The sequence below is a fragment of the Macrobrachium nipponense genome, chromosome 40, assembly GCF_015104395.2.
Source record: "Macrobrachium nipponense isolate FS-2020 chromosome 40, ASM1510439v2, whole genome shotgun sequence".
NCBI lineage: Eukaryota > Metazoa > Arthropoda > Malacostraca > Decapoda > Palaemonidae > Macrobrachium > Macrobrachium nipponense.
This window is the reverse complement of record NC_061101.1, coordinates 57,535,922-57,558,859: the sequence shown is the minus strand read 5'-3', so window position 1 is coordinate 57,558,859 and position 22,938 is coordinate 57,535,922. Positions and strand designations below refer to the sequence as shown.

General features: G+C 37.5%; 1 protein-coding gene across 1 annotated transcript; it reads left to right on the top strand.

Moving 5' to 3' along the window:
* Positions 1 to 711: 711 nt before the first annotated feature.
* Positions 712 to 8,124, top strand: LOC135212173 (uncharacterized). The gene is made up of 4 exons (XM_064245608.1): positions 712 to 820; positions 3,632 to 3,844; positions 3,949 to 4,036; positions 6,775 to 8,124. Exons 2-4 carry the CDS (start codon positions 3,678 to 3,680, stop codon positions 7,918 to 7,920), a joined length of 1,401 nt encoding a protein of 466 aa, XP_064101678.1. The 5' UTR covers positions 712 to 820; positions 3,632 to 3,677; the 3' UTR covers positions 7,921 to 8,124.
* The last annotated feature ends 14,814 nt before the right edge of the window (positions 8,125 to 22,938 follow it).

Here is a 22,938-nt window from a genome sequence, read left to right as displayed (position 1 = left end):
CACACCCATATTTACAGTTCATGCCCCAGTTACTGGTAGGTTACTCAGGTATGACATTTCTTCTTCAACAAATGTAGTGATACCATTAAATAAAATCATCATAAAAAGGGTGTGAGCTAGTTCATTTATTGCCAACTCGCTACTTTCAGCGCTTCAGATCTGGCAACCCTGGGTAGTCCAGTGTCAAGACACTGCAGTATGTCTGTTAGGATAATCAGGTTCAATAACTGATATGTGTGAATGAGTCTTGATATATTTTGAAGGTTATAACTATCTGAAGGTTAGACGTAAAGAGTTAAAGTTATGAAACAAATCTAGGATCACATCTTCAATGTTCCGACAAAGTAAGAGAGAGAGAGAGAGAGAGAAAGAGAATCATTATAATAATGAATCTGCAGTTACTAAAGATGAGTACAATACGGATACCACCATATTCTGTAATATGTCTTTGTAATCTTGAATTCGCTCCCTTTAGGTAACTTATAAGTCTTCATAAAAAGACAAGTGGACACCTGTCCCTACTCTACTTCTACTAAACGGCTCGCAGTTGCAAGGTAACATATTTTCTCTGGTTAAAAAAAAAATATAAAAAACTCTTGTAAAAATCTTTCACTTCTGTGAAATAAAGTAGACGTAACGAAGAAACCAAAATGTTTGCTAAATCGTCCGAAAAATCCTAAAATTTATGGAAATAAATGATTGAATAAAACGTTGCAGTTGGTGTTGAATCTTGTGATTGAGCCCAAGGCCACGATTATATATACTATGCCTGACGAGTCTACTCGTGGAACGCGTGAGAGACACCCGAGCAAGCAAGCAAGTAAGTGCTAGTTGTGCTTTATTGCGTCTTTATCCGACGTGGAAAGAAGCAAACTTATGGATTATTGTTGCCCATAAAAAAAGCTAGGCTTAGTTCAGATGTTTCGCAGTCTATACCAAAGTCATAATCTTAAAATCAAATTCGATACAGAACGTGACAAACGCACTAACGGTGCAAATAAGGAGCATTTTTGCCCTTGATATCTCAAAATGCATGAAATGGGCACATGAAGGTATAGTCAATATATATATATATATATATATATATATATATATAATATATATATATATATATATATGTGTGTGTGTGTGTGTGTGTGTGTAAGCGACAGGTAATAGAGTGATTACGGACGCTTGATAACTGGATTCCCGCTTGGACATCGGTGATTTTAAAATTGTGGGATCAGCCAATTAAGATGATGAGCTTTTAACATTAGAATCCGTTCTCATTAAAACCAATGTACCGAATTTAAATGGCCAGTCCTCGTCAGTTCAGTTGTTCATAGCCTAACTGCTTGTTTGTTTGATTCAGTTCTCAGTCTCTTGTCTTTTGTACAGTTTTGTGTATTTTTTTTTTCGCTCTGTCCTTCAGTTACTCTGGTTGTCTCTCCAACATAGTGTTTTATTGTACAGTAATTTTTACATTTTAAATGTTTTACTGTTTAATTTTAAATATTGTACCGTGCTTTATTGGAGACAAGTCTTATATGTGTGCATTCTTATCAATTCCCCAGCCTTGAAGAAACATCGAAGCGATGTGAAACGTCGGCAATAAATCTTTAGACGCTGAGACATGCCTTTACCTCTCCGCCTTGTGATATATATATATATATATATATATATATATATATATATATATATATATATATATATATGTGTGTGTGTGTGTGTGTGTGTGTATGTGTGTGTGTGCATGTACTGTATGTATGTGTGCATATATTAGAACAAAAGTGCAATGTAGCATCTCCTTGATAATTAAAAAAAGTTTCACATTGATTTAGAAAGGAAATTCTGAAATGGCTTGAGATGTACTTTCCCTTCGTATCCTTGTAAGGTTGTGTACATGTGAAAGAAGTGATTTCAGGTGACTGCGAAGTATTGATAGGTCTTTTAGCCGTGGGCTGGTGCTGTAGGCAGGGAAGAACTCCCTGGGAACACAGATGGTTTCGCCGACTACCATTTCTGCTGAGGGGGCATCAGTCCCGTGTTCGGATTCGTCGTCTAATCAAATAAGGCTCCAGGTCAATTGCATCAGGTGAAGAACGCGCCCTTGGGGCATCGCTGGTTTTTTCTTTCAAGATTATAGGACTAAAGGTGGTAGCTTGGTACATTTTGGCCACCATTAATTTTGCTAAGGCGGTCTGGTCTCTTCCTTGGAAACGAATGCTGGCCTTCTGTTGGATGTCCTATCGTCAAGAATACTGAAACAGCTGATACATTCATCGAGGACTGTCTCATTGCACCTCTGTACCATCTCCTGCTATGATGGTATCGCCTCCAGCCATCGTTTGAATCGTTCCATTGCCATGGAAATGGATCTACTTTTTAGGTAATTGTAATCTTTATCTCGAACCGGTACTTTACCATCCGGGTTCGATTCCCAGCTCTGCCAACGTGAAATCAGAGGAATTTATTTCTGGTGATAGAAATTCATTTCTCGATGTGGTTCGGATCCCACAATGAGCTGTAGGCCCCGTTGCTGAGTAACCAATTGGTACCTAGCCACGTGAAGATATGTAATCCTTCAGGCCAGCCTTCGGTGAGCTATTAATCAGCTCAGTGGTCTGGTTAAACTCAGATATGCTTAATTTAAGTACCTTATCAGCATCCTGAAAGATGCCACTGCAGTAAGAACATGGAATAGTCATGAATTCTGTTTTGAACAGCAACTGCCTGTAAGATGGGTAAGTCGCTTGAAAACAGGTGCAGTGATGGATGAGCGCGTGTTGCACATTTCTCTCTTGGTCTCTGTTGAGGGCAGAGGACTGAAAGATTGTAGTTGATAAGATTGGCAGCCTCTCACAAAGCACTCTAAAGGCCACTCGCAGAGTTGATAAAATACACATTTCCCAAAAGCAATTTTTTTTTTTTTTTTTTTTTTTTGCAGAAATGCAAGATGTGCGTCAAAGGACTTAGTGTTGCTCTATGAGTGTGGTTGACGCAATTGTTAAGCGAGAATGATTGTTATCAGTTGACTTTTATTTATGCATCGTGCATGCATGATTAGCATGCAAGTTACACATAGCTATAATGGGTAAATGTCTTTATAGATATGTAGCTAAATATCCAATACAGCACGAATGAACGCGTCCTTGAGAATATCATAAGATATTTACCATCAAATATAGGAAAGGAGACTAAACCTTTCATAGCCTAGCAATATTCGACCCACTTCGAACACCTATTCTGAGTTTTCATACGATGTATCACCTACTGTTACGGTCCTTGATTGAAACATGAGAGGTCTTGTTGTGTATAGTATAGTATATAAACAAGAAATAAATGGACTCATGTAGTGTAGCCACTGAACCTACTAAAATCTATAGCTCGAATTTTCCGGAGGGGGGAATACATGGTTTGTTTTAATTCATTGCCTTTAAGATAGACTTCATGTAACACAAGAGTTTCATCCATGCGATTATTTCCTTCAAAAATAGGAAACGGTAATTTTTTTTCTTTTGCAGTTTGTTGAATTAAATGTTGTATTTTGTCTTATTAGTAAATTGTCAGTGAGTTATTTCATTAAGATTCCAAACCGTTTATGATACAAGAAGATGAATAGTACAGTAATTGATGTCCCACTTCTTTTCAGCGATTCAAGCTAGCAAGCCTGACACTTATTTTGGCAATAACTGAATATGGAAACGAAGGACGACAAGTGGGTCTGCAAAGCGTCTGATCAGGAGAAACTGCACGAAATTTCTCATAAGAGAGGCAGCTTCTTATTGGCCTACCAGTTAAGTCTGAGCAGCATCCAGCCTCTACAAGAGAGCCACGTGAAAACCGCACTGATTCATTTCCAAAGGTATTTGTTGTCTGTGATCGTCCCACAAAAATATCACAAAAAGAACATTTTCTCTTCCTGTTAGTTCTTCGTGCTTATGTATTAAGTTATTTCTCACTCAACAGGAAGTGTCAAGCATTCCAAATCTGCTTTGGCCAACGTGATGGCCAAACGTGGCTTCGATACAGGGATACGGAGGACATTGATTTTAAGGTATGAGAACATAGCTTTAAAAATTGAATATTGAACACCATTGGCTCACATACATTACATTTCTAATTTAAATTACTTGGAATTGAAATGATCAACAGAAAACTGGTCCGAAATATGAATTGAAGCTGAAAAGTAATGGGTACCAAGAAAATTATGTTCTGAAACTCTCAAATGACCTCTGTCTACTATGTTCCAAAGAGCTTGGCTACAATTTTAGTGGTTAAGTGGTGAATGACACTCATGTTTGATGAAGAGATAAAAGAGCTTCTGCATATGGCCTTCCATCTCGGGGAGCCTCCGGTTAGTTTAGCCATAAGATAAAAAAAATTCGTTATCTAAGAAAGCTGAGGACTTCAGAATACCAACTGTTTGACGTCTGACTCTTTATTTAATGAATAAAAATTTGTAGAAGACATCTCAATCACTGGTTAAATCTCGACTCAAGGTGGTGCTTGAAGACAATAACATGACATGTGATGAGGTGACTAATTATCTCTGATCCCTTGTCTTTCCTCAGTATTACTAATGTGATCTTCACAAGCTGAAGTTTTGATTACAACTGGTCTACATATATCAATGAAAAGTAAGCAATAGACTACATTGTAATGGAGAGCCAGCACTTCCAGTTCACCATTATTGAAAAGTCCACAGAATTCAATTTCATAGAAAGGGATCATCTGTGACTTATGGTGCTCTCATATCATTGAAACTCCTCTGACTTTGGTCAACAGCAAATATAGAAGTCATGCTTCAAGACATGAATTTCTGTCAGACCACTTTGCCAAGAATGTAGTTTTAACTGAAATTTTCCCTTCTACTTCGTCAGTCATAAAAATGGTATGGGATGAAAATCGGCGCAACAATTCTTCTTGGCCTTCTTTATAATCAACCTCCGCCCACACAGAATTTTGCCATTTTCCAAGATGGATGTCAGGTTTTCAAATTGGCTTCCTGTGAATGTATGAAGACTGACCTTTATTTGCTTAATCACACTGGAATTCCTCAGTCCCTCTCAGTTTACACTGACATTTTGAAAGCAAGTCTTAAAGTACTGAGAATCATAATTCTGTTACCTTGAAACATCCAAGATGGCTGTCACTATATCCAAAATGACTTCTAAAAAGCCAAAACTTTGTACTTAAGATCATAGAGGCGGTAAAAAATTAGGTAATAAGTAGGTCTGGGGTAACTTAAGCTTGATCAGTTTATTTTTGGTAGGTTAGAAATGTATTAAGACCTTCTTAACTTATTTTCATCATATAAAAATGGGCAATTAGCTCAATGTTACAGTATAATGTTGTAGTAGTGTCAGTGCATTATCAGGGCACACTGGCTGACAGTATAGCAGTGAGACTTAGCATGGGGTTCAGTGCTAGCTAAGGGTAAACATATACTATTAGCTCTCCTGGTTCCACAGGTACACCTGAAATGACAGGATGTACTAGTGCGGGAGAGCAAGGGCTGCAGTGTTCTGGATGAATGATCAGGCTAGGGGTAGGATTATAACATATTTGAGCCTAGTTGTATCCCATATCTAAATGTGTTGCGTAGGTGGTAAAATGATAAACCCATGTCCTACAGAACAAAAGCAATACTAGCACACTCTTGGAAATCAAAGTCTTTCCTAAGGGGAGGTAGTAAGACTTAACCAGAAGCCTTGTTGCTTATGCCAAGATTAGTGGGTTCATCTGGTGCTGGCTATGTATCCCCTGTTGCAAACATTCCTGAGTTTTACAACTTAAATGTAATGCTCATACCATTTGATCCCAAAAGGCTTAAACGAAGTTGAAGGAATTCTGCAGATCTATGAAAAGGACAAAGCAAGATATCACGAAAAATGACGTATGATCAAGTCCAAAACCACTAAACTGGAAAGGTAAAGTTAGTCGTTGTACAAGATAAAAGAGTTTATTGACCCATGGGCAAACTTCACACACAATACCCAAAGGCAGGTGAAGAAGCACAGAAATCTAAATAAGAAAGAAGGAATTGCTTTATTTGCGACAAACCAGCACCCATCAAGGATTTATGATTGGCCATGACATTGCAACAATGTGACATCAAGTTTCTGGATGAGAAACTTTTGGCCAAGCTTATCGTGCTGAAGATATTGTTTCCCATGACCATATCACACAGTTTTTCTGACAGGTCTTTACAACAGAGACTGACTGAATTCCCCAAAAACTGGAGATGATTATGTGGCTTACCACTGACATTTGTGGGTTCACACTCTTAGATAATTATGTACTTGGAAACAGTTCCTAGTGATTCTTTGTAGGAAAATTGAAATAAAGGTCGAGGACATTGATACTAAAAGAAATATATTGCGCTCATTTTGCATTTCACAGAATTAAAGCAGTGGGTAATTTGTAAAGTCTAGGCCTTCATAACATATAAGATACATCTTTTTATAGTAATGCTAGCACAGTACATGTTTCTTTCATTCAGGTTTATTTGATATACAATTACACCTACGATTATATTCATTTGAAAACAATTCAATTTCTTTGTTTTCCACATATCTACTCTTTAACTAGAATGGTAATCAGGCAAACCAAGGCAAGGAAAACATCTCTTTAATCAAGAGTGAGTAATAACATTACATCATCTTTATATTTTTTGGGGAAGTAGAAAGTTGAATTGGCAATAATCTTTTCTTTTTTTAGGTGTAATGGATTTCAAAAGCATTCAAGAAGCTACAACGGTCATGTCATTATTCAATATTTTTTCTCTTATAGGTGGTGAAAGATGTTGGACCTGATTACATAACGGATCTCCTCCACATTTACCAGTACAATTCAGAGGAAGGACCTTTATGGTGTGCAAGATTGTTATTAGACACTGATGCTGATTCTTTGGCCTTGGATAAAGACCTTGCTCATACTTCTCAGTTGTTTATTGGCGTACACCACGCAATCACAGATGGACTGTCTATGTTGAAGGTCTGTGGAGGTCTCATCAAAATTCTTAATGACGTCATAGCTAATAAGCCAATAAGTGACGAAGAACACATTGGATACTTTGTATCAGATACAAAAACAGAGGAGTTAGTGGCTCTGAAAATGACTGCCATTCAAAATGATCCATCTCTAAAGCAGGAGCTTATTTCAAGAGCGGAGGAAAAAGGCGTTGAAATTCCTCTACTTTTGACAGTTGAACCTCCTCCTGAAGGAGAAGACAAAACTTGTAACTTGACACGGGTCTTAGACAAAAACACAACTAAAAGATTTATCAGCAGATGTAAAGCTGAAGGTGTATCCATTCATTCTGCCTTTGCAGCTCTTGCCGATGCATCCATCGTCACTTTGTTGGTGGAGAAAAATAACATCCAAAATTCTTATAAGATGTGTAATGGCCACATCATTAACTTGCGGCGTTACTGGACTGGAGACTGTTCTGACGCCATGGGGTGTCATGCCCGTGGGCCACTCAATTTATGGACAGACGTGCCAAGGGACCTCAGTGGAAAGTTCTGGGACTTTGCTAGAACTCTCCATCGAGATCTTCATCGCGACTTAGAAAACGAATCTATTCTCTTCCAAATGGCTTACATAAAGTTATGTAGCAAGAAAGACCAGAGCTATGATGATATCTTCTATCAAGCCAACCCAATGCAAATCGACTGTGTATTTTCTAATTTAGGAGATGTAACAGATCTATTGACTGATGATGGACCTTATGTAAGGCCTTATCTTCTGAAACGACATCTGTCACTCCATCGTACAGATATAAAAAACTTTGCTTATTTCTTCCACTCCTTCCGAGGACGACTAATACTCAATCTGTTATATAACTCTAAATATGTTGCAAAAGCTGTAGCACAACAGCACTGCAGTCAGATTTTTGACACAATGGAAAAAGTAATCAATGGAACTTTCCACTGAATGAGATCAGAATCTTTAAAAGTGACCTCAACATATACTGCCAATGAATGCAGTGTTCAAACATGTTTGCCTAAAACTGATTTCATTGACGAATTATGTAGGTAGACCCCCGTTGTATATGCCGAACCAAACGAGATTTTATAAAAGAAGGGTATGAAAGGTATTCCGCTGGTATATTACTCCTTAATAAACCATGAATATTCATTTGTGTTTTCAGTCTCCTCAAACTTTCCCTGTACACATCTCTGTCCAACACCTGTGGTAGAGGGCTCTCTCCTATTCAATTATAGATTTATCTTCCCAGTAAAAGATATATAAAAATGTATATGATTTGCGCTTAAAGAATGCTAAACAAAAATATTGGTTTCATGACAGAACCTAAACGAGAGCAACGCATCCTGAATTGAGAACAATTGAAGGTTTAAAATGGTCCACCATCAAGGGTTACGATGGCTAAGTTCATTCCCCGGAACCATGGCGCCGAAACCCGGAACTTACGGAACTCTCAATAACTTTTTTATTTGTAAAGATATTTTTTATATTAAGGCATTGTTATTAAGGAAGAGTTCTCAGCTTAAATTTGATTTATATTTTTTCATATTTAAATGGCGTTTAAAGGCCCAATAATAATCGTCGTAATGTCTAGAAGCGCGTAAACTGATATTTGAAGAAAATGCGAAACTCGAGACACCATTATTTTAAATGGGTCTGTTGAAATGTGGTCTTAAATTTTGATGTGGTATTTATATCGAAGTGGTCTTTAAGGGAGGTTTTAGTGTACGTGTATATAAAAGAAGCAATGATAATTTGAAAGTGGACGAAGAAAGACGTGTCGAACAGAGCACGCTTGAAAACCAATCACATGGGTAAATCAAGGCAGAATAAACATGGTCCCCCTGAAACGTTCTTAAAGAAAACGTACGTTGCGTTTTAATAGAAAATGGTTATAGCAATCTTTTATCTGGGACACTTCCTGTTCATAGTAGAAAATTCAGTTTAAAGGCTTTGTTATCGTTATCGGAACTAAAAGAAGCAGGGGGGAAAATCAGCTTTATCATTGAAAAATTTTAATACTCCGCTGTACTCCATTTATCATTTCTTAAAATGAAGCAACAATAAAATACAAGCCTAAGCACACCATTGACCTGCAATGTATGCTTCCACGTAATGTAATAATATCGTAGAAAAAGAGTAAATGGAAAGGAAACGTAAATAACATATATCTGCATATTGGGCTGAACTATATGGATTCTAAAAATCCTCCTCTGATGGCTTTATGAGAGGCATTCGACAGTGTTCACAGACCATGTTATGTTAGTCTTGCCTCACTAAAGAACTCGCGTTTGATATGTAAATCCACGAGTTTTGTCATAAAAGAGTGGCCTAGAATGAAGGGAAGGTTAAGAAATAATATAATCTAGTTTACTAAGATTTTTCAAGAATGTGCAAGTTTTGTATTTTGAAAACAAGGTGTCCAACAAGTTGTTAGATTGTTGAAGGTATCGTGGGCAAATTAATGTCAGTTGAAAAGAAGTTACCTTGGAGAAGACAGATTCCAACACCCCAAGGAACTGATGATAGGGTGGTTTAAAACATGGAAGACAGAACCCAAGTCCGAAAGGAATTAAAAATTCTTCTCTCTTTGTGAGCTGAAGGTCAGAAAAGTTAAAAATTACATTATTATGAAATCAGGAAAGGTAGTGCTCAAGTTCTAGTCTTCCCTTGGACTGTCGAGACGAAATGAGCGATGCTCTTATTCAAAAAAACATTTTAGAATAATACGATCTAAAATAGAAAGACTGTCTTAAATTAGCATTCATAGGTATGTAGATGAGATAATTTGGTTTCCACCAAGAAATCTCCTGTCAAGCTTTTTTTTTTTTTTAAACAAATATATAATTTCTTAACTGATTTTAATGTTCCTAATGCACCCACATTGGCTTTTAGTTTCTTGTAAAAGAAAACCATTGTGCCGGCTTTGTCTGTCTGTCCGCATTTTTTCTGTCCGCCCTCAGATCTTAAAAACTACTGTGGCTCCTATGAGATTCAGAGCCTTTGTCTCTGTGTTTTCCTGAATAACCTCTTTCTTTTGAATTTGACAAAGATATTACTTAGCCATAGTATACTTTACATCCCTACCTGATTTTCGGCAGCATTCTTAATTACTTATATTAGAAAAAAGTATATTCACAAGAGTAAAATAAATTAGCCGAAGCCAGTGGAGACTAATGTATGGGCTCAAAGTTATAGTACGTGACGTAAACTGACGTCCCAACTTCCTCCCACAAGGTGATGACGACAAACAGCTGTTTCTGAAATTTTGAATAAATATTTGTTTCTTGTCAAGGCTTCAAGAATGGTGGTTATGATAAGTCATCGTCCCAACTCCTCCCACAAGGTGATGACGACAAACAGCTGTCTCTGAAATTCTGAATGAATATTTGTACTTTGTCAGGGCTTCAAGACTGGCGGCTATGATACGTCATTGTTCCCGTGATTGCAGGACAGCTTTTGTGATTCAACTTACACAGTTGTTTAGAAGTGAGGAGGCCCATGGCAAACACTACGTAAGCTTGAATGAGTAAATGAATAATAGGGCCCTTTTTTGGGTAAGGAGTACACCCGGACATCCAAGGCTACCAAGTTTTCGTCATTTGTTGACTTCCATAAGGCACAGAAAGATAATTATATATGCTCTATTTATTACAATGATCGTCACTGTCATATTAGGAAAAATATCAAAGGAGTTAAGACAAATGCCAAAGTTTTCTTCACTTTGTTAATTGATTTTTAATCATATAATTTTTCAGTGGAGAAATAGTGATAGAAAGTAATTTCTCGGACTACTTGTTGTGGCTGGATCACAAGCAAGCAAATCTCCCCACGGTTACTTTAGTAGTACCGACTATCGAACTTTCCCTCTGCCACAATTTCCTCTCCACGTTACTAATTGCACGCAAGACAATATAGGCTTACCAAATACAAAACACAAACACATGTACTCACCTCAGACTCTAGATACTCAGGGCTAGGCGCTGTGCCGTCCGCTGGATATAGGCTAGTCGGCAAGACACAACAACTGCTGAATTTCACTACCAAAGACAGACAAGCACCAAAACCAGACAACAACTCAAAAACAGCACCCCAATCACTACGTAAACAAATACCAACAGCTTGAAACATGACAAATTATACGACAACTCAAACCCAGCTCCACCACAACCACCAACACTGTCTCCAACAGACAACTCACGAACCACCAAAACACAAATCAAGTACAACAAACCTCTTCAGCTCAACAACCACCAGACAGACGCACACACAACAATCACACAGCATCAATATCAATAAAGAAAACACCAAAAAACACTGGCTACTTCTGACTGACCACCTTTTCCCGCTTACCGACTCCTTACGACTCTTCTAACGGACGATCGCCATTGACAAACTCGGTGACTTCTCCAACAGACAAGCCAGACGCTTATGCCCGCCATCAAACCACTCCTTATTATCCATCCACCAATTACGATCCCTCGCTCACTCGCACTCTTCAGAAAAACACAAACGCACTTACATACTATCATACAGCAACACTAAACACGAAACACGATTACATCAAACATACGAAAACACCTATATACTCTCAACCCAACGACGCTCTCTCTCTCTCTCTCTCTCTCTCTCTCTCTCTCTCTCTCTCTCTCTCTCTCTCTCTCTCACGCAACCCTCGAAGACATTGTCAAATGTAACTAACGTTATCAGTCCTCCATATTGTGGTAACCCTTTTCTTCAAGGATTCTAAAAGTCGACCTCCTGGCATAAATCCTATATACTACTACTACTACTACTACTACTACTACTACTACTACACAAAGTGTAAACAAGGAGTATTGGTTGTATTCATTGTTGCCAGAGACTTTTTCACAAATATCCATCGAGAAGGAGGCAAGTTAATGACGTCATAAGTTACGTCATTATATCTTCGAAAGACATTCCTCTGAGTTTGCTGGCGATGTCTACAAGAAGTCGGTGTTACTCTTATAATTACCAGAATTATAGAAATTTCGTAATATAGATACAGTCAAAAATTAGGTAGGGATGTTAAGATACCCTGTGACAAAGTGTCATTTTTGTCAGATAAATTGATAATATTTAATTCCGGAAAAACACCGGGACTCCGGCTGTGAATCTCATAGTAGAGGGCTGCAAATTGGTATGTTGATCATCCACTCTCAAATCATCAAACATATTAAAATGCAGCCCTCTAACCTCAGTAATGTTCATATTATATGAGGTTAACGTTAGCCATAATCGTGCGTAAGTTAACAATAAAGGCCAGGCCACCACCAGGCCGTTAAAGTTTCATGGACCGCCGCTCATACAGCATTTACACCGAGACCATCGAAAGATGGATCTATTTTCAGTGGCCTTCATTATACGCTTTAGCGGCTGTACAGAAAACTCTATAGACCTTGAGAAGAGCCATACCCAAGAACCCGTTAGCCATTGTCATCAAATCACGGATTACTGGTGACAAATGGGTCTGCTGTGTTTCCTTCTCGTTTGCTTTACTTCCATTTTCTTCCATTCGTATGTTCCTCTTTGGCCGAGTGGATTTCGCGCTCGGCTACCAATCCGGTGGTCCGAAGATCGATTCTCGGCTCGGCCAACGTGGAACCAGAAGAATTTGTTTCTAGTGATAGAAATTCATTTCTCGATATAATGTGGTTCGGATCCCACAATAAGCTGTAGGTCCCGTTGCTAGGTAACCAATTGGTTTCTAGCCACGTAAAAATATCTAATCCTTCGGGCCAGCCCTAGGAGAGCTCTTAATCAGCTCAGTGGTCTGGTAAAACTAAGATGTACTTAACCTTCCATTCGTGACTTTTTGATAACATCCGCCTCTTTATTTGCGTTTCTTTAAAAAAAGAAAAAAAACTAATATATACGAGGTGGTGAACGCGGAGGGACAGGTGGTGGAGTTACAATCTACAACGGTAAAAAAGGTTAAATACAAAATGGAAAAAGGCAAAGAGCACCAGGTCCATCGGAGGAACAAATTGAAATGTTGGCGGTACCCGTTACTGACGGCGAAGAATGGACACTAGAACCGATAATCGCAATCTGGGAGAGGAAGTAATGCCAAAAGACTGGGAAGAAAGTAAGAAGGTAAATAAGCATAAACACAAGGGAGCTTAATAATTTTTAAGATATCAGACTGACAGAACGATTGTTGAAGGCGTTAGAAGGAATTTTAATGAAATATTATGAACAACTGTGAAGGATGATGAAGCAGTACGGTCGCATTAGATTAGAGGTACATGCACATTATCTATTTTTTACATTTTTATTCTAATAAATAAATCATAAATATCCTATCCAAAAATTCCTGTATCCTTAACTCAACGGGAAACACCTTTTCCAGACCTTTTTACTCTTTTCTACCCCTCAACAAAGAGATCGGATCACGGCTTGTTTCTTTACCCACTACAGCTAAATTGAACAGGTTCTCTACCAAAAGGAAGGCAAAGCTCTGTAGAATCCAGTCCCGGTGGAAAAGATACTATTATTAGCACCCACGTCCTATATTTCTTTCAAGTCCTCGAAACCTTTGTTAACACGAAAGTTCACCTAAACAAGTATGCCAGTCATCTGATGGGTTTAGAAGTTAATAGTTCGTCCTTATCCCTCGTACTCGTGAAATTAATATTAATATCGAGATGACACCCTCGGCCTCAACGCCCTCTTGACCCTACACAAGACGCGACTTGATAAAACTGTCCTTTCTGAATTCCAGGAAACGAAGGAATGTTTGAGCGTTTACAGTCCAACGCCCTTTTACGCGTCTGTTGACAAGACAGACACCTGTTTTTGTTATGCCTCAGACATCGGTTTTAGCACCATTACGAAGTTCGCAGCAGCTAGGAGATCATAGACACCTAATATTGTACGAATGCCGTTTTCAGAATGACATACTTAATTTTATTTCAATCATCTCCAATAAAGTAATTCACTACAGAATCCAGTTTCTCCTCAGGCGGATACCAGAAAAACTAACGTTTTAAAAGATTGTTCAAGAGAGGCGATTAAAAAAAATCTATAAAATCCAAAGAAGTTTAGATTTTATAGAAATTTTTTTATTACCTTTCTTGAACCATCTTTTAAAACGTTCGCTTTTCTTATATTCGTCTGAGAGACTGATTATGTAATGAAATTATTTTACTGGAAAAGAAATCTACAAAATGCAAAGAAGTTTGGGTTCAGTTCCTCATTGGACGAGTGGGTTACATGTTTGCCTACCGATTTGGTAGCCCGAGTTCGCCCACCGCTCTGCCAACGCGGAATCAGAGGAATTTATTTCTGGCAATTAGAAATTCATTTATCGATATAATGTGGTTCGGATCCCACAATAAGCTGTAGGTCCCGTTGCTAAGTGACCAGTTGGTTTCTAGCCACGCAAAAATATCTAATCCTTCGGGCTAGCCCTAGGAGAAAAATAAGTTAAGTATATCTTAGTTTAACCAGACCACTGAGCTGATTAACAGCTCTCTTAAGGCTGGCCTGAAGGATTAGATATTTTACGTGGCTAGGGAGCAATTGGTTACCTAGCAACGGGACCTACAGCTTATTGTGGTATCCGAACCACATTATACCGAGAAATTAATTTCTATTCACCAGAAACAAATTCCTCTGATTCCACGTTGGCAGAGTGTGGAATCGAACTCGGGACTACCAAATTGGGTAGGCAAACACGTAAACCACTCGTCCAACGAGGAACCCAGCCCTAGGAGAACTGTTAATCAGCTCAGTGGGCTGGTTAAATTAAGATACACTTAATTTTTTTCAAAGAAGTTTGGGAACTAAAGTCGTTCAAAATATGCAATATTTTTAACATGCAAAAGACAGGAAAAGCTGAATAAACCAGAGGAAGAGAGGAATCAACCAATTCGTCTTTGCTCGCACGTACTATTAATATCCTTCAGCTGTTCTTTCTTTTCGTTAGCATTCTTGTCCTTTCTTTTCACAGCTCCTGAATGTTAGAAAGTCTGGAGGTTCTATCCTCTTTTATCACTGTGCATTTTACGTGTATTAAGTCGCATTTCAAATTCATCTTTTCGTATATTTGTTTATTAATGTATAAAACACTTTTGAAACGCCATTTGAGAATGGTGCGAAAGCTATGTTTCAAATGGGCGCCTTTGACTTTGTAAGACGACTGATACAATGCATGTACGAAGAGGCCTCCTCGTTAGTTTATTTTTGAGAGAGAGAGAGAGAGAGAGAGAGAGAGAGAGTATCTCTGAGGAATAAACTTGTATCCTTAAGCCTCGGTCGTGAATGACGCTCTAAAATCCCTCATCCATTCGATTCCAATTCTAATCATCGGTATTAAATCCTCTGACGTGTCCCCAAGTCTCCCAGTAGGTGGCGGTGCACGTTCCAGATCCCCTTCCAGCTTATCTTAATTACACCGAGATAGCGAATCCGCCTGTCTTCACATATATACCCAGAAGAGAGTCTATGCTAATGAGGCATCTCATAGAAGGCACTCGAGGGAGGAGGAGGAGGGAGAGCAGGAGGTGGTGGTGTGGGGCCCCGTGGTGGGGGCTAGAGGAGAGAGGGGAAGAGGTCGTGAGAAAATGAAAGAGAGCTTAAAGGATCAAGACTTACTTTGCGCAAATTTTTCGGGTCTCCAAAGTGTCTCTGAAGACGGGGTGTAACGCAGATGGAGAGTAATAAAAACACACGGTCCAGAGACAGACCTTTTCATCCTATCTCCCTTTAACCCAGCTGGATATGCGAGTCTATCAGGAGCATAAAAGAGGAATTTATGATTTCGGGGACAAGACGGGAGAGAGAGAGTCTGGCTTTTCCAGAACACAAAATCGAAATCTAGATGACGCCTTGCCTGCGTCGACTAAATAGCCATTGAGAATTTTAATAATGGGGATGGAAATGTTATAAATGCCGTGGGAATTTCTTCTTACAGATGAAATACATTTACTAGTGACCCTCTGTAGACCCAAACAATCGTGCTGGTCGACATTAATCTAGAAACATGTTTCTTTCGATGTCGGCACTTCAAAGAGAACCAGCGCACTATGAATAAATCAGGTTGTTTAAGGTTACAATTCCTATTCTGTTGATATGTCCTTTTTGCCGCTTTGGGGTCTATAGCTAGATATTTATGATGCCCGGCAGTTAAGCAGTGGTATATCTGAGAAATACTGATAAGAGAGAGAGAGAGAGAGAGAGAGAGAGAGAGAGAGAGAGAGAGAGAGAGGAAAAAGCAACAGACGACTTAAATGAAGTTACATAGATCTTTCACCCTATACTATAAAAGGTTTTAATATTTGCCATCAATTTAGGTGTTCTATTCCCTCTCTCTCTCTCTCTCTCTCTCTCTCTCTCTCTCTCTCTCTCTCTCTCTCTCTCTCTCCTAAATGTCGGATTATTTTGGCAATAAGCAAGGCAGACTTTCCGAGCCAATTGAACTTGATCATTTATTCAATAATGACAGCCGAAATTACTCTTTGGATGAAATTAAAAGTACAGCAGGACAAAGTGAACTGATTTATAAAGTAGAGAATTTGCAGATATTTGATGGTAGACATATCCTACTCTAGCATATATATTATATATATATATATATATATATATATATATATATATATATATATATATATATATATATATATATATATAAAAGGAGCAAGCAAATACTTTTTTCCTTTTAAATTAAGGTGTTAAGAACTCTTTACATTTATATAGTAATAATAATAATAATCCACAATATAATTTCACCAGATTCAAACGACGCGGTGAACTCCTGAAAAAAAATACATATACATATATGTATATCTACAGTGTAGCACGAATGAACGCGTGATTGAGAATATAATAAAATCTACGTAAGAAGGTGAGTGAATGCAAGAACTGTTTATTCAAAGTCCCCGTTTTCACTCGCTTTCTTACATGGATTTCATTATATTCTCAATCACTCGTTCATTTGTGCTACACTGATATATATATATATATATATATATATATATATATATATATATATATATTATATATTATTATATATCTATTTATAAATATATATATATAGATATATATTATATATATATATATATTATAATATATATTTTTTTTTTTTTTTTTTTTTTCCAGGAGTTCAGCACGTCGTTTGAATCTGGTAAAATTATACTGTGGGTTATTATTATTATTATTATTTTATTATTATTATTATTATTATTATTATTATTATTATTATATATGTAAAGAGTTCTTAACACCTTAATTTAAAAGGAAAAAAGTATTTGCTTGTTCCAATTTACTGGTTGAGAAGACTCTATCAATCAATATTTCGGTCTACTCTGACTTTCCAAAGAATCGTAAAACAATAACGTTGTTTCAGTAGTAGCTCAGATTGAAGCCTGAGTTAATTGGGGCTTATCTCTTCGTCACTGCTGGACTTTGCAAAGTCGATCCGGATATGATTGGATAAATCTTAATTAACCGCTAAGCAAGCTTAACTACTTCACAGAATTGATTTTTGTGGTGGTGGTGGGGGTGGTGTACCAAAGTATTTTATCATTAATTTTCTTTCTTGAATTCTTATGCTGTTTCTGGGAGAAAGAAAACACTGAATTTGCCACAAATTCATTTTAGGATCTGGTTATTTGATGTTATTCATATGTTATTGAATTAAAAACAGAACTTCGTATTTTGTGGTAGGAGCTGTCCACCCACAGCGTCTGTAAAGCAAGCTATTGTGCATGCCAGTGGCTCTGTGGAATGAAATATTAACTGAAGAACTAAGATAATATCACATTCAGCTTGATAATCCATTGGATGCCAGTGGCTGCGATTGCCGTTCTTGCCGGAAATAACTTAAACTAAATTCCGAACAATTTGCTGAAATTATTTTGACTCCTGAATAGATAAAAGCAAACAAGAGGATATCATCATCAGGGTTACTTCAGTCTTTCATACCTGTAATCATAAGTCTCTTTAGGGCATTCGCCTTACGGAGCCAAATTAACAATTTAAATGGAGATTAATCTTCCTAATTATGACTGCATTGATTTAGCCACTCGGGAGATTCTTGAGAGGCACTGAATGGAGTCTAGGCTGGCTAATGAGGTTCTTATCCCGTTCATCGAGAATGAAGTCTTAAATGGGCTGTTGGGCTTAGACAAACGAGATTAAAACATGATATATTCAGAACGAAAGTGCGGGCAAGGGAAACAATAACGGGAACTGAAAAACGAACGGAAAAAGAGCGAACAAAACGAACTAGAAGAACAAAAGACGAACAGAAAAGCGGAGAATGAAGATGCACTTCGAGTACGTAATTTGGAATGGAATTCTACACTATGTTTTTTTTCCATCTATCCATCCGCCTGTGGCGTTTGCGCATGGTAACATTGCGTCCCGGTCTTTAAATAATATCTTATTTCGAATATTAGCGGTGTAATTCGTATACAGTAAATTACTAAAACACTTTCCAGTTGCAAATGTACACCAAGATATCCTTTTATTTTACCTAAAACTAACACATAGCGTAACTATTTAAAGCCCGGGACGCAGTGTTACCATGCGCAACCATCACAGGCAGATGGACAGAGGGAAAAAAATGCGCAAGTGTAGCTTGCAGGGAATTTTTTACATTCCTTAGAATTTACACGCTGAGTACTGGTACGGAACAAAATTTATTTGTGATCCATTACCGATGAATGCGAGGCAGAAAGTTTTTATGGTTTTCAGAGAGAACGAAGCATGTCGAGCGACCATGTGACCTTGATTTGCTTTTCATTGGAGGAGTAAAGATAGAGTTAATGAGCCAGTTCATGGCTCGGGGAAAAAATGAGAGAGTTCGTCGAAATGGAGGGAATAAGCATTTTGTGGCGTTTTCTGTTTCATTAATTGTCGAAAATAATAAAAACATTAAAAACACCACATATTCAAGACAATGTTATCAAGAGAACACAATGAACGACGCTTTCTCAAAATTTTAAAAATCTTTTACCCCAGGCTCCCTGTGACACACGTCGTCACACTTTCACTCAAAATCTAAATAGAGGCGGGAGTGGGGTGGGGAGAACTTCAACTGAAGTTCATAATAATAATAATACCTTTATTCCACAATATTACAGTGGGTATTCTTACAATGTGCAATGGATTAAAATATACATAAAATGTTTATTTAAAATTCAGCCTCTACTGAATATAGTAATATACACATTGATTTATATCTAAATATCCATTAAAAGTATTTTACATAAAAATCATTAGATACATAAAATATTAGCATAAAAATACATTATTATTAGTAAAATCATTCTCCGAAACTTGGTCAGAATTGCAGATATAATACAAAATTAAGATACACCTGTAACATTAAACAAAAATGTACATCATACAATTGCCAATAATGGCTTATTCAATGATGTTAAGAAAATAGCTTTCCAGTTTCCTTTTAAAAGAATTTATTTATATAATTTCTTGTATATCTGAAGAAAGTGTATTACACAAAACAGGCCCCCTCACTGATAAGACACGCTCAGCTAGTTTAGGCTAGTACGTTTAACCACTAAGTTATCTGTCTGCCTTGTTATTTTTCTTCCAGTGTTGTCTCCTATTGTCTGTATCTCTATAACTCTTTTTGATGATTGTAAATTGCCTTGCTTAAACATGAATAAAGTCATATTCTATTTGCTCCTTAACTTTTAACCATTCAAGCATCTTTATGAATGGAGTAGCCCGGTCAGACTTTTTTTCCACTTCCCACAGCAATTTTAGCAGCAAAATTCTGAATTCTCTGCACCTTCTGTATTAGAGTGCAACACCCCTGCCAGCTTTGTACAGACTAGACTATCTAGCATTACACCATCTAACATCCGTCGAGATGCCATGGCTAGAAAGGAAAAGACCTAAAAAGCAAATGATCTCAGGCACCCACTCTACAATCATCATGAAACAAGAAGGACAACCATCGTGAAACAAGAAGGCGTCTGAAATCACGTAAGATTTGTTTGTTTGTTTGTATGGTGCTTTTACGTTGCATGGAACCAGTGGTTATTCAGCAACGGGACCAACGGCTTTACGTGACTTCCGAACCACGTCGAGAGTGAAATTCTGTCACCAGAAATACACATCTCTTGCTCCTCAATGGAATGGCCGAGAATCGAACCTGCGACCACCGAGGTGGGACGCCAACACCATACCAACCACACCACTGAGGCTCTAATCACGTAAGACCTTCATGGAAGTGAAAGAACTAGAGACCCCAGACCTATCAAAATACAGGCTGCAGAAAAGGAAAGAGAGCGACAGTCAGACTACTGATAATGCCCTCCCTGGCCCTAGTGAAGACCTGCCCTGTAGATTCTCCCTCACCAGAAGGAAATGGGTCACCCTAAATAGACGAAGAACAAAAGTTGGTAGGACAGGGGATAACCTCCAGAGATGGGGTTACACAAACGGTGCTGAATGTCCCTGTGGGGAACCAATCCAAATTATGAATCACATCTTGTTTCGTTGCCCACTAGGGCCCACTTGTTCGGACATGGATCTAAGAACAGCAAACGACACAGCACTTCCAATGGGTAGAACAATGGTGCAATAAGATATGATGTTGATGATGTCCTCCTCCCCATAACACAGCAAAGTATGAAAATAACCTCAGCACTAAGGATTCAACAACTATTTTTCTTGAGCCAAAGTAAAAAAATTCTTTATTTCTATTCAAAAACACTAAAATGCCTTTAGCTTTCTTACTTATAGATTCCACGTGACCATCAAATGTCAGACCGTTGTCTATATATAAACCTAGATTTTTTACACATTTACTCACATTCAGAAGAGATGTACCAGCTCTGATAACTAAATCCGATGGTATTCTATCTATATATTGGCGAGAACCTATAAATATAAACTGGGTTTAATTTGTGTTTATTTTCAAGCCGTTTTGGCAGATGTAGGAATTTTCTCGACCCATCGTTTCTTCCATATTTCTTACGAGTGTGTTAAAGTTTTCATATTTATTGGATAGGATAAATTGTGCGTCATTAGCATATTGAACGAGTTCACAATCACGCGCTATACTCTGCTTGTCATTGATAAAAATATTAAATAGAATCGGACCTAAGACCGATCCTTGAGGCACTCCATAATTAAAATTTTTCTTAGTTGAAATATAAGAATCCAGTTTTACAAACTGTAAGCGATTAGATAAGTAATTTTCAAACCAAAATTTATCAATTTGAAGTAATGGCATCTTATTCAGAAGAATTGGATGTGATACGCTATCGAATGCTTTCGACAAGTCACAAAGAGCCAACAAGGATATTTCGTTCTTATCTATATTTTTATATAAAATTTCCATAACCTTAGCTAACGCAGTCTGAGTCGACATTTGGCTCCTAAATCCATGCTGTGTATTTGACAGAGGGTGAATAATAGATAGGTATTCATGCAGCTGATCACCGACTACTCTTTCTAAGACCTTTGACAAAATCGGTAGAAGAGAAATGGGACGATATTGTCCAGGATCTTCACTTTCACCTCCTTTAAATGCAGGGCAAACAAGAGCATACCTCCAATCACTTAAAAAATGCCAGTCCCGATTGATGTAATAATAACGGTTATGTAAAATGCTAAAACAGGAAGAGAATCTTTTAGAAATTGACTATTCATTTCATACTATTCACTTCATCTATTCCACAACTATTCTTATTTTTTAGATTTTTTACGATTATTATTACAATTTCTAAGCTGACAGGTTGGGGTCGAAAGTACGTAAATGTAGTTGAGCGGGTGGCTACATCGGAGTTCACAATAGCTAAATTTGGTCTCTGTATTCCTTCAAAAACGGTTTCACCCACGTTGGCAAAGAATTCATTCAATTTCTCTGCTGATTCAAAAGGATCGCTAACATTGATAAACCTTGAACCTTTACTTTTACTTGGTATGATCTCTTCTATTACTCCCAACTGTTACCTTTATTTCGTTTACATTCGTAAAATTTTTTGTTATTGATATTTACTCTAGCTGAACGAATTAAGGATGTTACCTTTTCCTTGGACCTTTTATGCTCATCAAAATGATCGACTCTATTCGAATGATCAAAAATTTTCTTTAATCGATTTCTTTTTTCCATTTCAGTTTTTATTTCCTCGGTAATTTCTATTTTTCTGTCTTTCCTAAACTGCGAAAGGTACCGTGACCAGAAAACATAGCAGCAACAGATCTTCATCGTTTCACTCGGTTTTTTGCGATTTCTATAGTGCCGGGATTGGAAAGAAAAGGGACCGCGTATTTCAGCTACCTAACGGGCTTTCACACACTGAGAGAGAGAGAGAGAGAGAGAGAGAGAAGAGAGAAAGAGAGATTCTCTCTGTTCACAGTTACTGTCTTGCTGTTGCTGAAACTAGAGACAGTGCTACACGTATCTCAGCTTATTTCGTTTTTCAAAGATTGAAAACATGGTTTTGCATGTTCCAGGGCTACATGTTAAATAAAAATCCTTTCCTTCCGTCTATATATATATATATATATATATATATATATATATATATATATATATATATATATATATATTATATATATATATATATCTATATATATAATGTGTATGTATGTGTAAACATAAAGTTCTGACAGCAACCTCGCAGACGTTTCTACTAATCCTTGAACTTTATCTTTTTGTATGTTTCTCTCTCTCTCTCTCTCTTGGGTTGGGCATGCATGTGTTAGTTCGTTGGATTCGGTATAATCTGACTTATCGATCGCTATTCTGCCTTGTAATAAAAGTCGCGCGTTCTCTTAGTAACATTTGGCAGATGGCATTTTCGCTTACTCGGGGAGTAAGCCTACAAACTACTTTGATGTTGCTGTTGATGTTCTTGTTTGTGTTCTTGATGGTTGGAAGGAAAACCTAATAAGGTCTGAATGAGGTGTTTTGCGTTGAGTTAAAGATACAGGAATTTATGATAGGATATTTAGGATTTA

Coding starts and splice junctions, on each gene's coding strand:
- LOC135212173 (XM_064245608.1), top strand. CDS start 3,678: ATGGAAACGAAGGACGACAAGTGGGTCTGCAAAGCGTCTGATCAGGAG. Junction 3,845..3,948: donor GCACTGATTCATTTCCAAAG/GTATTTGTTGTC, acceptor CTCACTCAACAG/GAAGTGTCAAGCATTCCAAA. Junction 4,037..6,774: donor CGGAGGACATTGATTTTAAG/GTATGAGAACAT, acceptor TTTCTCTTATAG/GTGGTGAAAGATGTTGGACC.